At 38.7% G+C, this 14583-nt stretch overlaps 1 protein-coding gene and 1 long non-coding RNA gene across 2 annotated transcripts in view; one reads left to right on the forward strand and one right to left on the reverse strand.

The window, feature by feature from the left end:
* Positions 1-14583, forward strand: part of LOC139745239 (uncharacterized) — a 62842-nt gene that overhangs the window by 15296 nt on the left and 32963 nt on the right. Inside the window, exons 6-8 of the mRNA XM_071655645.1 lie at positions 10662-10765; positions 11418-11574; positions 12295-12395. Of these exons, the coding sequence (XP_071511746.1) occupies positions 10662-10765; positions 11418-11574; positions 12295-12395 (362 nt within the window). The remainder of the gene's footprint in view (positions 1-10661; positions 10766-11417; positions 11575-12294; positions 12396-14583) is intronic.
* Positions 5311-8411, reverse strand: LOC139745248 (uncharacterized). Its single transcript, XR_011711879.1, has 3 exons — positions 8022-8411; positions 6373-6510; positions 5311-5786 (listed from the first exon to the last, which is right to left on the reverse strand). It is a non-coding gene; the product is annotated as an uncharacterized lncRNA (long non-coding RNA).

A 14583-nucleotide genomic window follows, 5' to 3' on the forward strand; every position in this document is an offset into this window, starting at 1 on the left:
TCAAAATGTGACAAGTTCATGAAAGATGAAATGAGGTTAGTCTGTTGGTGAAATATCTTGGATCTAAACTGATAGTCACTGCATTGAAGCACAGGAACTGGAGAAGGAAACTGAAAAAGAAATTGAAAAGAAAATGAGATTAAAAATGAAATAAAAATGGTATGAACTGGTTAGACAAATCATTGAAGCTGATGAAGTCAAAACTGTTGTTTTGTTTGCATTTTTTCTTTTTTATTCATGAGCATTAAGAAATTTTCTCCCAACAATTTACAGGCGCTCTATGGTTACAAACACTGGCTTAAAACATCAATAATTCCACTAGTCAGTTCAGACACTTCAACCAGTAATATAACCTTACTCTTTGGTTGCTGGGAATTCCCAAGCGGTTATGACTCTTTGAATCTTGTTCTTAAGATAGTGAATAGACTGTCAGCAGCTATCAATCACCAGTTTCTAAACCTTCAATGGATATGAAAGAGAAATTACAGTGTCCACATGATGTATGTGATGTTTGATGATATTCTTGTGAAACAGAAGAAGTATATACACAAAAGAAGTTGGCTGGGAACTGAGATTAAGCTTCTCCCGTTTACTAGCATGTTGGCATAGTAGTAAAATACTGAGTTACAAAAAGTGGGACAGCTCCAAACTGCTGTGCAGTGGTGCAATCATCAGAGCTGGGGGGCATTTCATCAACGAGTTCGTCGGAGTTTTCACCGACAAATTTGCTATCAGCCAATCAGACGCAAGGATTTACACTGACAACTGTTAAAAGCTAATGAAATCCTTGCGTCTGATTGGCTGATAGCAAATTCGTCGGTGAAAACCTCCGACGAACTCGTTGATGAAACGCCCCCCGCTGATCAGTGTATTGATACTTAGCAGTCCTTTCACTTGTACTGCGCTTATTCGCCAGTGGGCTGTCTTCGCCAAACTAATTGTCAAAGGATAAAGATTATCTAATCTTCCAAATCTGTATTGTGTCGCCATGGCATACAGATTATCTGATTTTTGCTAATTTTAGGATGCTAAGTTTGGATGGATTACTCAATGTTGATGATACAACTTTTTGCAAGTTAAGCTAGGTGCCTGGGCATATAAAGGGTTTAAGAACTGGCTGTCGGCAATAAATTTGACCACGTCTGTATTAAGTGAACCAGTCTAGTGTGCTAAAGAAACCAGCCATGACACCAGATCTTAAGGTACTGTAAAATTAGAAATATTCACGGCATGAAATTTCTGCAAATTGCTACTGGCATTTGATGCATTATAGTGTAGACAGTGCAGTGTAGACAGTGTAATGTAGACAAGCACTGTTGTACTTCCATGTGCATCTTAATTTCACAATCTTGGCTCCCGCAAATTTCATTTAAAATTTCATGCATGCAAAAAAATTCTGGTTTAACAGCATTTCTTTTTCTTGACAATAAGCTTGTGGTTTAACTCAAAGATTACAATGTAAATTTGGGCATATACAGCATCTAGATATAAAGAAGTCAGGAATTGTGTTACATTAAAGGGACTGGGGATGAGTGTTCAGTTGTGCAAAACATGCGAAAGAGAAGGTGATTTGGGTATAAAATGAAAGGTAGATATGTAACTTAACATGTGTGAAAATATCTTGGAAATCGGAATCTTCTCAAATGTTTTAAAAAGCGAAAAACAAAACATACTTTTCTGGAAAAAGACCCTTCGATACGATGGCGATACGTATTTGAATTGCGGAATACTGCTTGTTGACTGCGAACATCAAGCCAACTTACAGCGAAATCAAGCCAACATGCCGAGTGAGCTGCGGAACTACTAGTAGTTATACGTAGAGCAATTGTGGCTAGCTCTACGGCTGGCTGTGCCTATGGGCGCGGCGAGCGCTGGCCGCACTTCACTTGCCATAACTCGCATCGTCATACACAGTGTCCAGTGCTAGTGCTTCTAAGCTCGAGCTGCTGTACGATCTTGCGTGTTTTCATTTGATGAGAGCGCTAACCTAAAATCAAAGGACTCCTCCTTTTCCGATTCACATGTCCTTCTTCCAAGATATTATGAGAGCTAGTTCTATCGTCGGAAGACTCGGTAGGCTACGTATCCTAAAAGCCATCAAACTCCATTTATTACAAGATTCTTCGTTGAGAAGTACACTGTATACCGAAAGCGGGATAGGTGAATGCGGTACAGTAATACGTAGCCCGACCAGACGCCGGGCGGGCTATATGTACATCGACTGGGCTGTGCGTGTACGTACATAGAAACTTTTCCGGGTAAGGACGGACACAGCCGGCCCAGCCAGCGCTAGGTCGGTACATGTACGCAGTAACTGCCGTGCTTCGCACGGCGTCTGGTCGGGCTACGTAGAAAAAAAAATCAACGAAATCTCAATTTACAATAATTTACAATTTATGCATGTAATTATTACATGAAACACAAACGGGTTGTGTTATTACATGTACATGCAATTCAATGCAATCTTCATGGCAAACCCATTTTTTTTTTCTTCAAAGATTTGAAACACAAGTACCGAGTAGGCCAGAGAATTCGAAGTATCCGGTACAATGTTATATCTAAACTTGCATTGGAACTAACCAATAGTTCATTTTTATTACCGGTACAACTTGTCATGTATTCGTAATTTCATGTGACTTTAATAGTTGTAACATTTATTGTGGATGATTTTCTTCACAATTGACACATGCACATACTAGGTTAGAAAGTTGGTCATTGGTATGGCTTAGGCCTACCTATTTTCTCTATAAATACGGTTAATTGGAATTATTTCACAGATACACACAAAAATGTTGGGAATCAGATCATTTTCAGTTTTCTAGACTGAATAATGTGATACCTGTAATAGTCTAATAACCAATCCAACAATTTCTGAGGCTATCTTATACATTTTCTTATTTATCATACCCGGTACACATTGTACAATGCAACCATGCATGATGCAATGTCTTGTTCACCTATACAAGGAGAAAATCAAGACACAAGGAATAATCTGTTCAAGTCAATTATTTCCACATAGGTCAACAACATTCACTCAGTTTTTATCTAGAACCCTGATTAGGTTTCTATCATCCAAACACATTTTTTTCTCATTGGTAAATTGATGCTTAACAATTAGGCCTGTATACACAGGTAATATCTTGTTGTGATATTTCAGTGAATTTAAATCTAACACATTACTTATGTAGGGCTAGGGTTCACTTAGCTCTCTAGCACTCATCACACTAAAAGCAAACTAGGGCAGCACACATGTGTTACTTGGAAGGAGTCCCCTGGCTAACTAACTTGTAGCCAGTTTATTCTTCACATAATTTGGCATGGGTTTACATGTAAATGTGGGTTGTTACATAAATATTCATGCATACACAAAATCAACATAACAGAACATGCAAATAAAGAAACAAAGGTTAAAACTAAATATTCATAATAATATGTAAATGATGTGCAGGCTTGGGTGATTTAGGCATGATTTCAGAATTACAGGGAACAATGGGTGAGAAGTGAAAGAGTGGAAAATGTCATGTGATATGTGGTGTGTCTGTGATACAATTGTAGGTGGGGTGTGTGGATGCCTGTGGATGTGAATACCGGTACTACTGTATGTGTGGGTTGACGTATTTATGTGTAGAGGGGTGGTACCTGTAATAACAGAAGGGGGGATACACTTATAATAAAAGGTTCAAAATAAATCCCTACACTTACGTTAACTACCATGCATAAATACAAATTTCATGTGCACATATAAATTGCATGTGTACATGGGACCTACATTAGAAGTTGTGTGTACCAGGGTACACTGACCTTACATTTTCTTTTATCTTTGCATGTATATTTGCATTTGGTGTTGCATCATGAGCACAGGTTCTAATTGCAAATGTGCTACATGTATTTAGAAACTGCTCTCACAGTAATGTGATGTGATATACAATGTAGAGATAACAAATCTGTGCTGGCTACTTGCATGTAGGCCTATATCTTTTAAATATAAAATGTCATAATAGAAATAGTTGTAAAGCAAAGATTGCCAATTGACACAGGTAAGGTAATCATTTGCAGAAAAAAAAAGAAAAAAGAAACTGCTCAGCATTCTGTCAGTAGTCAATTTGGGCATCTACACATTATACTCCTATCATATTGAACAATTATGATAATAATACTATAACATGTAAATTAAAGAACCTTACAAATGCAACCACTATCAAATAACTTGCACATTTGCAGGGAAAAAATATTGAAGTGAAAGTCCAAGAATCAATGTCACAGGGTTAATGACTTCAAGTACAAAGAACACTATACTATTTCAGTGTGGAGACCTTCTACATATTGCATTGTCAAAACACAATTGGTTTAGGGTTTGAGCATATACAATTATATCAGTAGAACATCATGTAGGGACCTACCAAAATGTATATTACAATGTATTTTTATATCTATGTGAATGAAAACTGAACATCTTGTTTGAAGCACTTCCAACACATTTGTTTATCAAAATTCATACTTTTTTTTTTTTTGGCCACAAAATATAGATGCAATGAATATTACAAGGGCACAAACTCCATTTACCACAAAAATATTGTCCTCATAATAATGTGATTTGATAGAGTTATCACAAAATTTTGTGCTGAAAAAGTGTCTTCCAAAATGCTGATGGACAATGCTACTGTGTAGGACCTGCTGTGCCACTTGAATGTAACACATGGCATGATATCAGTGATCACATAAATGATGAGGATAATAATCATTATGAAGATGATGATAGTAATAAAAAATTAGCAACAACAACAATAGCAGTAGTAATAATAATAATAATAATTAGAGCAATAATGAAATGTGTGAAAGGCCCTTCAGTGATGTACACTGTTGTGCATGACAGCCCTGCTTAAGTTCACTTTAAAACACTGATGCAATATTTTATCGTAACGGAGTAATTGTAGTTTTTCACCACTGAAACACCTGGGAAACACAGGGGGAAAAAAGACCAAATGAAAAAAAAAAGGACAAAACACTTTGTGCCTGGATATTGCAGCCCTTTCAGTTTCCAGTAACAGTTTAACGCACATGCAGTTTAGGAGTTTACAGGATTTATTTTCCCTACTTGCTACATGGGGCAAGAACAAATTTTCCAGGCAATCAATTCACTGTTTCATTCTGATTCACACATTTGAGTACTAACATGTTTGTTGTTACCTCACAGGAAAGACAGAAATAGAGAGTTCAGAGATATAAATGTAGTGTCATATCAGTTATCACTGCCATCACATGAATGTAGTCTATGATTGGAATTGATGTTATTCATATTCAACGTGCATTTATCAGAATCCCCAACAATCCTGGTACAAAGGTGCAGCTTTTTCATTACTAACATGTCTTTTGCTATAATACACAATGAAGGCATAAATTGACAGTAGGCCTACAGGAAGAACTGGTGTCAGAGCTATTATCATTGCCATCACTTGAATGCACTCAACATAATTATGATATTGAAGTCATCCAAGTTCAGTTTTCAAACATTTGCCAGCCACAAAGAAGAACATGAGAGGGGATGTCACTGGCTTCATGGAGCTAAGTAGTTGGGAGGGCTGGTTCTGATTGATGAGAGGGGATGTCACTGGATTCACTGAGCTTGGTGGCAGAGAGGGCTGGTTTCCACTGGCGAGATGGACGTCACAGGTCTCACCGAGCTGCGTAGCCTAGAAGAGGCAGTCTTATTTGGCGAGAGGGGGTGTCACTGGCTTCAACAACCTGGATATCTGTGATGGCACTTGGATGTGATGCTAGCTGTTCCACTGCAATAGAGGCCAACAAGCACATTCTATTGATCTCTCATCTAATGACTGAATGTTGGTAATAAAGTAACTACTACACATTTACAATGAAAAATTATTTTACTACTCATATAGACTCAATTAACTATTCAGTAATACACATAGTAAATATTCTCTTTAAAGACTATCATTCAAGCAATGACAAGTTTAGTACTGATGAAAGCAATTATGTTATATGCTGAAAGTCCAATGAAAATAGCTCATTTTATTTATGATATTTACCTAAAAATTCCCTAATATGCATGCCAAAGGGACGTCTTCATCATCTACTGTAAAAGTGGAAATTTCTTGCGGTGTTGGTTGAAATTTTCACGCATTTCGCGTAAGCCGAAACTAGCGCTAAAATAAAAGCATGCGAATATTTTTGCTCGCCATTTGTTCAAATAGTTGATGTCTTGATTCCGCGGAACTATAAACAAGCGAAACTCTTCTTACCCCGCCAACCGCAAAAAATTAGTTGCGCTAAAATATCCACTTTTACAGTAACCTGTTATCTCCTTACATCTGCCCAGGCTCTGATAAAATCAATATCTGTCAGCACTCTCACCAGGTTTTGATCCACTTCAATTTGACCCAAGTCCTTTCCTCAGAGTAGCATTTTCCTCCACAACTAATTGGAGAAGGCAACAGCATTCATGAACTTGTCCTTTTTCCATTTCACAGGGGCATCTGGACTGGAGTTCATCTGTATATCAGACACAATGAAAGGCATTAACACTGACTTACAATTAGGATAGTCCCGTTAGTTCTTCACCAATCTGTAAATTTAGTCACAGAACTTGCTATCCCATGTATTTCAGTGTAGAGTCTACCAGGTAGCTTTATCTTGTAGTGCTCACATACATGCAACAGAGAAAACTCCATGAAATATGTTAGAAATAGACTGTCTACTGTAGAACTTAAATAGCAAAAAGGAAAATAAGACCTACAGAGACCCTAGCCAAATTTTTGATGAGTTGACACTGCACATGACGTCGGGATGACCTCAGCCTCTCATTGTGCATCTGGGTAATTCTGTGAAGTTGGGGCACGAAGTGTGACATTTTAGCATAACTCAATACTAATTATGCTATACATGTATTGTTTATAGGCTTTGCAGTTGTATTGAGACCATACATTTTCCTGGAAATTTTGTGCCATTCCGACTCAATTTTGATGAAATTATTAAAACGATATGTAATGGTGTCCTGTAGCATCGTGACATGTCCATGTAGCATCGTGATAGTAAACATTTGGTCCTAAAAGACAAATTAAGGCAATTAGCTTGACCAAAATTTGATATGATATGCATAATTACTAGATTAGTCAGATAGCTAAATATCTTAATTCTCCTTTCCACAGTTTTACACAAAAAAGGACATCGCATAGCATCGTGATACATTTTGTAATTTTCTTTTAAAATTGAAACTGTGTACAGGAAATTTGAGATATTTAGCTATCTTATTCATACCTTGTAAATATGCATATTGCATCAAATTTTGGTCAAGCTCATTGCCATAATTTGTCTCTTTGGACCAAATTTTAAAATATCACGATGCTACGTGGACACGTCACGATGCTCCAGGACACAGTGTTACATATTGTTTAATAACTTCATTAAAATTGAGTCTGAATGGCACAAAATTTCCAGGAAAATGTGTGGCCTCAATGCAAATGTAAAGCCTACAAACAATAAAGTATAGCATAATTGATATTGAGTTATGCTGACATGTATTTTGTCAATATCACGATGCTACATACATGGACACTGCCCCAACTTCATGGAACTACCCATCTACAAAGTAGGCCCTATTTATTTATATGTTGTGTATACAACCTCACATCGGGCCTATGATGTCTTTCAATCCAGCCACATGCAAGGGATTTGGGGGTCTGTATAATTCCACATACAATCATATAGTAGGCCTATATGTGGCTGCAATGTACAAACTATGTAACTTGTAACCCTAAAAGTAATGATCAAGACAACCATAATCTTATTAACCACTACCACAGCTTTGGGTTTAAAAAAAAAATGTTATAAGTTAAATTACAGCAAGAATAAGAACAGCATCGTTTGAGAACACAGAGTTAAACAATTTATTGATGTTTTGTGTACTAAATATCAACATTAACTTTCATTTGCAGGTTCAAAACAGTTGTTGGATCTAGGTGTCTTAAAATAGTACCAGGTAATTAAAGTTAGTTTGTACAAACCTTTTGTACCGACGGAAGGGCTGGTCTCAATGGGCAAGAGGGGATGTCACTGGCTTCATCAAGCTGGGAGGGCTGGTCTCGACTGATGAGAGGGGACATCACTGGCTTCACCAAGCCGGGTATAGGCTACATTGTAGCTGGTCGAAACTGACGAGAGGGAATGTCACTGGCTTCATCAAGCTGGTTAGCTAGGAGGGCTGGTCTCAATTGATGAGAGGGGATGTCACTGGCTTCACCGAGCTGGGTAGCTGGTCAAAACTGACGAGAGGGAATTTCACTGGCTTCATCAAGCTGGGTAGCTGGGAGGGCTGGTCTCAACTGACCAGAGGGGCTGTCACTGGCTTCACTGAGCTGCCTAGTCAGGATGGTCCTTGAATGCGATGCTGGCTGTTGCCCTACAAAAGATACCCACAATAATATCTGACAGACCTTTCTCAACAATTAGCACCTACTGTGCTACAAGGCATACACCATTAACCACTACACTATAGAGACTGAGTGAACTGCGCTACAATGCATATACGCCATTAGCCACTTATGTATGTACGCACAGTAGATACACTTCAATCAACATTTTTGCAATGCCATGTGTACCGGAGACAATAACAAGGTACCTTACCAAACATGTGAATTCACGTTTTTGGTCCGATCATAGCTGTGATGACAACATATACACAGTTGAGTCTCCACAAAGTATTTTGTAAAAACCGAGTTACCAGATTCGCTGACACTTTCATTCATTCAGTGTCGTTTCGTAAAATTGGATTTCTCGCCTATCACCAATTTGTAACAAACGTCAGTTCTGATGAGTGTCGTAACTTTCTTATTTCGACATTTTGAGACCCATAATTTGACATGAAAGTAGAATAGGGCAACATAATCCAGAATACGGTAAAATAGGAATTCGCATATTTTCATGCAAAACACAAATAGCGTGCCATTTCTTACTGTGAACAGCGATTTATGTGTAATAGAGAAGCACATTTCAAAAAGGAGAAATGTTGAGCCATATTTGGGATGTCATTCATAGGCAAAAAAAATTTCCAGTTATGGTAACTATACACAGCCCAGTTGCTGTACATAGGTACATAGCGACAGGATTCGCACAGCGTACTTACAGCGTCTACCACTCCTAGTCCGAGGCCCTTTTTCTCTGCCATTTTATAGCTGTAGCCCGACCACACGCTGTAAGTACACTGTGCGAATCCTGTCGCTACGTACGTACAGCGACTGGGCTGTGTATAGTTACCATAACTGGAAATTTTTTTGCCTAATATGAATGACATCCCAAATTTGGCTCAACATTTCTCCTTTTTGAAATGTGCTTCTCTATTAATTACACATAAATCGCTGTTCACATTAAGAAATGGAACGCTAATAAAGTGTTTTGCATGTAGATACGCGAATTCCTATTTTACCGTATTCTGGATTACGTTGCCCTATTCTACTTTCATGTCATTAAATTATGGGTCTCAAAATACATAGGTCTAGGATACCTACCATACCTCAATCGCATTCTGAATACACCTTTTGGTGAATCTGCATGTAGCCTTTCTCCACATATGTGAGTAAAATCTCAGGCAAACTCTGATAGGCCTATAAGTATATCTTTTAGTTTAATAGAAAAATGTTAGGGTGTGGCATAGGGGATAGGACACCTAACAAAATTACTAATCTAGGCCTACTATCAGTATTACTAAATAGTAGGCCAATAGTGTGTGTAGATCCTCTAAGTGGCATCTCTATCAATTAATGTTACACTAACAACACTAACAGTAACACTGTAACAGTTGTTATAGGTCCTACTCACTGAACTCTATGAGGTCTTCCGAGTTTCACAAATTTATTACCGATCCAGCCGAAGTGAAATGACATCTCTGTCGTTCAGCCCCTTATCTTCTAGTGTCTTGAGGGGAATTGGGACTCTACATTTTATTTTTCTGTCACCATCTCCATACTCTGTCACTGGTTTTCATGGTCTTCCTCTTCTTGGAGACAGATCTCTCGCTCTCCTCCTGCGGCTCCATTGTTAGTGTGGATGGTATTTATACGCAGCTAGCAGATCAGAGTTCAAGCGGACCCGTTCTAGCTAGCTGCCGGGCGGATCCCGGGAAATGCACCGATAACGCTCGCTAGCCAGTGAACAGGCACCCGGGTTTCGCCTCGCAATCGCGGCGATATCTTGGGCTTGCTTTTCGCCGAGGAGAAGGCAATACATTAACGCTGTGCCAAAATCGGACAAAAGAGGGAGGCAAAAACAACACTTGAACGGAGAGCCTCTAAGCCGACCCCCCCGTGATTTTGACAAGCGTTACATGTAACGCTCTTCAAAAAATCATAGATATCTTCATAATGCCGTATTTTTCATCGATTCTTTTTCATTGCTTAGTCCTTTCATAGGCATTGGTCCTTGTTTTTGCCTGTTTCACTTCATGAAATAGCACTTTTGCATTTTGGGTTCCAACACTCCTCCCCAGTCCCTTTAAGTCTCAAATGCTGCATGACATTCTAGTCATTTGTAATTCTTACTGTCATTGTGCAGTAATCCATTCATTTTCCTAATTTTAGTCATACGTAAATATTTCATTTTTCGTGATTCTACGATGTTTCATAATGATTGTATCGTTCTCCCATCCTCAGATTCTGATATGTACCATTGGGGCCGATCCTAACACACAGAACCACGTGAATGGCTGGACCCCTCTTCACTATGCTGCCCACAAAAACCATCTCAATGTCATTGAGTGAGTGACTTGTGGCTAGCTGGCCTCATGGTCCCAGCTACATATTTGTCCAGTTTATTATACATTTCTCGTCATTTAATCATCTTTCAAGCATCAATGAATCGCAATCAATTGATGCGTGTTTATACATATTTTCTTTTCTTTTTTGTGTATTTTTTGTGAGGTCAGAGATCAAATCATAGTTCAGTCCTTCATGCATGGTTTCACAAATATGCCATCACAAACTAGCTATAGATTATGTTAAAGCCTGAGTAATGATGAAGAAAACATGACTCATGCAATGCATCATTAGAATGGAGAATGTACTCACAGGAAATGTAATGTGATGAAGGCCATACAATATGTATATATTATGCCAATGGATGGATGGATGGCATGCCAGCATTCAGCAGCTCATAACTATCTCTGTTCTCTGTTCAATTTTGTTCCGATATGTGATCAGATTACAATACAGTGAGCTTGCTAGATTCAGATTTTTGGTTGCAATTAAAGTTTTGATAGTCATGTCATTTATTTATTGCTGCTATATTGATAGAAAATTTGGTGAAGTTCTTGTGCCAAGGGAAATCATTGTTTATGTTGAAACCATTTTTAATCTTTAGACTAAACATCTAAAATTGTGTGCTTTGCTGTTCTCTGTATCACAACTCAGCTGTCTGATTCGGAGAGGAGCTGATCTGAACATTGAGGACAATTTCAGCATGAGAGCAGATGACATAGCAGAGCGGAGAGGTCACACTGAGTGCAAAGATCTCATACAGAGCAGGCGCTATCAGAAATGCCAGACGTTGAGTCAGCTTGTTAGAAATGTAAGCAGTTCTCACCTTCTTTGTTTTTATTTCAGCAAATATTGCACAGCTGAATGCAGATCTTTTTTGTTTAAACAGAGATATTTCTTAAAATGGTTAAGTTGGGGCTTTAGATACATTTATCTCAATCATGAACTATGCATTTATGGAAGAGTAAGTAGATCAACAGACTTCGACAAGTGCGAAAGATAGGGTGTAACATTGCTTTATGAATGAAGCAAATTGCTCGTGGGGTGTCAAATGCTCATATTTGAGTAGCTACGAGTAACAAAGACAATTATTGGTGTCTGCGACATCACAACTAAAGAAAATAACAACACTTTCAAGATTTGACTCTTTCCTTAAATCTACATTGTATTTCTACTCACCATGCCTCAGTTGCCACTGTCATGCCTCAGACACATATACATTGTATGTCACTATTGTACCTTTGTTCTCTTTATCACACCTCTGTTGTCCCTACCTTGCCTTTGTTCTCCCTATTGTGCCTCTGTTGTCTCTATCATACCTCTGTTGTTGCTGTTGTTCCTCCATTGTTACTATCATACCTCTCTTTTTCCTCTTGTACTTGTGATGTTGCTATCGTACCTATGTTGTTGCTATTGTACGTCCATTGTCACTGTTGTATGTATGTTTTGGCTATTGCTGTTCTTTATGCATATGTGTAACTCTGTTTTGGCTATCACTCTTCTTTTTACATCTGTAATTCCACCACTATAGGAGAACCTTGTTCCAAACGACAACCGAGTGCGACTCACCGACCAATTTAATGTTGACAGTGAGGGCTTCACTCTCATCATGGCAGCTGCAAAGGCAAACAGGTGAGTTTTTATTGCTGAATATTTCTGTGAACTTTCGGTGAATCTTGTAGGTATTTGTCGGGCTAAGACCCCGTTTACAGTGCGGGGCTGGGCCGAGCCGCGGCCGAGCCCAGCATCGATTGTGGGGCCGAGCCCCGCAATTTTGTCCGTTTACACTGCCGGGCTCGGCCGCGCTTTTGATTCAAACCTTTCAATATTTTGTCGTAGTGGCACTCTGCTTGTAAACAAACGGGATTTGGTATAGTCTGGTTTTCAGACCCTTTGCCAACTGAATTCCGTGACGACAAAGTCGCCGTTCGGGCAAAGGCCTTTGCTGAAGGAAAAAATCCTTTGCAGGACAAAACCACCTGAAACTATACTACATTTCGACGTTAAGGGGGTTAATATCCTGAATAGCGAAATAGTACGGGCAGAGGGTTTGGAAGCCAGACTAAAATTGGCCACGCATTTGGCCCAGTTTGCGTTTACACTGAGAAAAGGCCGGGCTCGGCCACAGCCAAGACCACCTCCAGAGCCAGAGCGTGGCCAAATGCGTGGCCAATTTTGGCCGCGCATTTGGCCTTTTGCGCGTTTACACTGAAATGAAGGCGGGCTCGGCCGTGGCCGTGGCCGTGGCCGTGGCCGTGGCCGTGGCTTAGCCACGGCCGAGCCTTGCACTGTAAACGGAGTCATAGTCTTCTGTGTTGTTGACTGTGAAAAAACAAACAAACAAAGGGCTGTATGAAATTGCTGGCAAGCATGTCAGTCAACATTTTGCTGTTGGTTTTCATAACTCTAGATCCCATATGTGTAATGTGGCACATAACTACTGTGTTTTCTGTTTGTTTGTTTGTTTGTTTGTTTGTTTTGTTTTGTTTTTGTTGTTGTGTAATGTGTTAACCTTTTTTATATGTAGAGCCAGAATTACTTTGAATTCAGAGAAGTTGAGAAGTTTAAGTCTTCAAACGTATTTGAAACATATTGTTTATCAGATCAAAGTATTGTAGTTAGATTTGATACTTATAAAAAGGGTTTGTTTATTTCTTTTTCCCCTTATTTATCAATAAAGTTAGATTATGGAAGTCAACTGTCTGAAATTACATTAATTACACTAATCTTAATTTTCGTTTGATCCATTTGGTTCAGGTGAGCCAGTGCAGTCACTCGATGTCCATCATTTGTTGTCTATCTTACATCATATGTAAACTTGTTCACATTTTCACTTTCTTCTCAAAACAAGGGGTTGATTTTGGCCAAAGTTGGCAGTAATCATCCATGGAGGGAGGGGATCATAGTTTGTTAGAATGTTGATGGTGGTGGGGGGGGGGGGGGATTTGGGCAGGGCCCAAATACCCCAAATTAGCACATTTTTATGATATTTTTCTTTTTTGTCATCTTCTGGAAAGCTGCAGGCTGGATAGTGACCCAGATTGGTAGGAATCACTTAACCCTATTCCCACAACGTTTCGCACGGTTATTCCGCAACACGTGATGCTCTCGCCGCAACATTTTATGACTTTTTTCTTTCAAGTATCGTGCAACTTTTGAAACCAAATTTGTCACTCCCGGGCATACCATTTTGAAGCCACGCCCCTTTGAAAAAAATTAGTCGACCCCAAAATTGCTCAAAAACATGATTTTGTGTACAAATCCAGTGTAAATTGTCTTGTTGCAATTAATTCATATAAAAATAAATATTTTTACTTTGAATGGCTGATAATGATTTATTTTAGCCTGATTATGCTTTAAAAAGTTTCTGCGACAAATTTTGACAAAAAACAAAAACAAAAAGTGAAAAACAAGGAAATACATAAGAAATTTAATAAACAATAAAATACATAAATGATTATGAAGACGAAATTTTGCTTCGATATTATTGTTAAGGATATTGAATAGAATATGTTCACCAAAAATTAGAAGTCTTGGAGCTTTATTTTTTTAATTTATAGGCAGAAAATGATATTTTTGCATAAATTAGCATGAATTAATTGATATAAAATACATACATTAAGATTTGAAAAATCTAACTATACAGTCTTGTAGATTACATTAGCTTCTTCCTTCGTGCAAATTTTCGCGAGGATCGCATGATCCACGACCGAGATCTGAGGGGGGGGCCAAAAAGCCCCCCCCCCCCCCCCCCCCCCCCGTAGTTTCAAGTCCCTCAAAAAACCTGCCGGGATTAGGGTTAAGGAGGGAGGCCATTTTA

This window comes from Diadema antillarum, unplaced genomic scaffold (genome assembly GCF_040938485.1).
Source record: "Diadema antillarum isolate AM-2024a unplaced genomic scaffold, OU_Dant_1.0 seq00001244_RagTag, whole genome shotgun sequence".
NCBI classification, from domain to species: Eukaryota; Metazoa; Echinodermata; class Echinoidea; order Diadematoida; family Diadematidae; genus Diadema; species Diadema antillarum.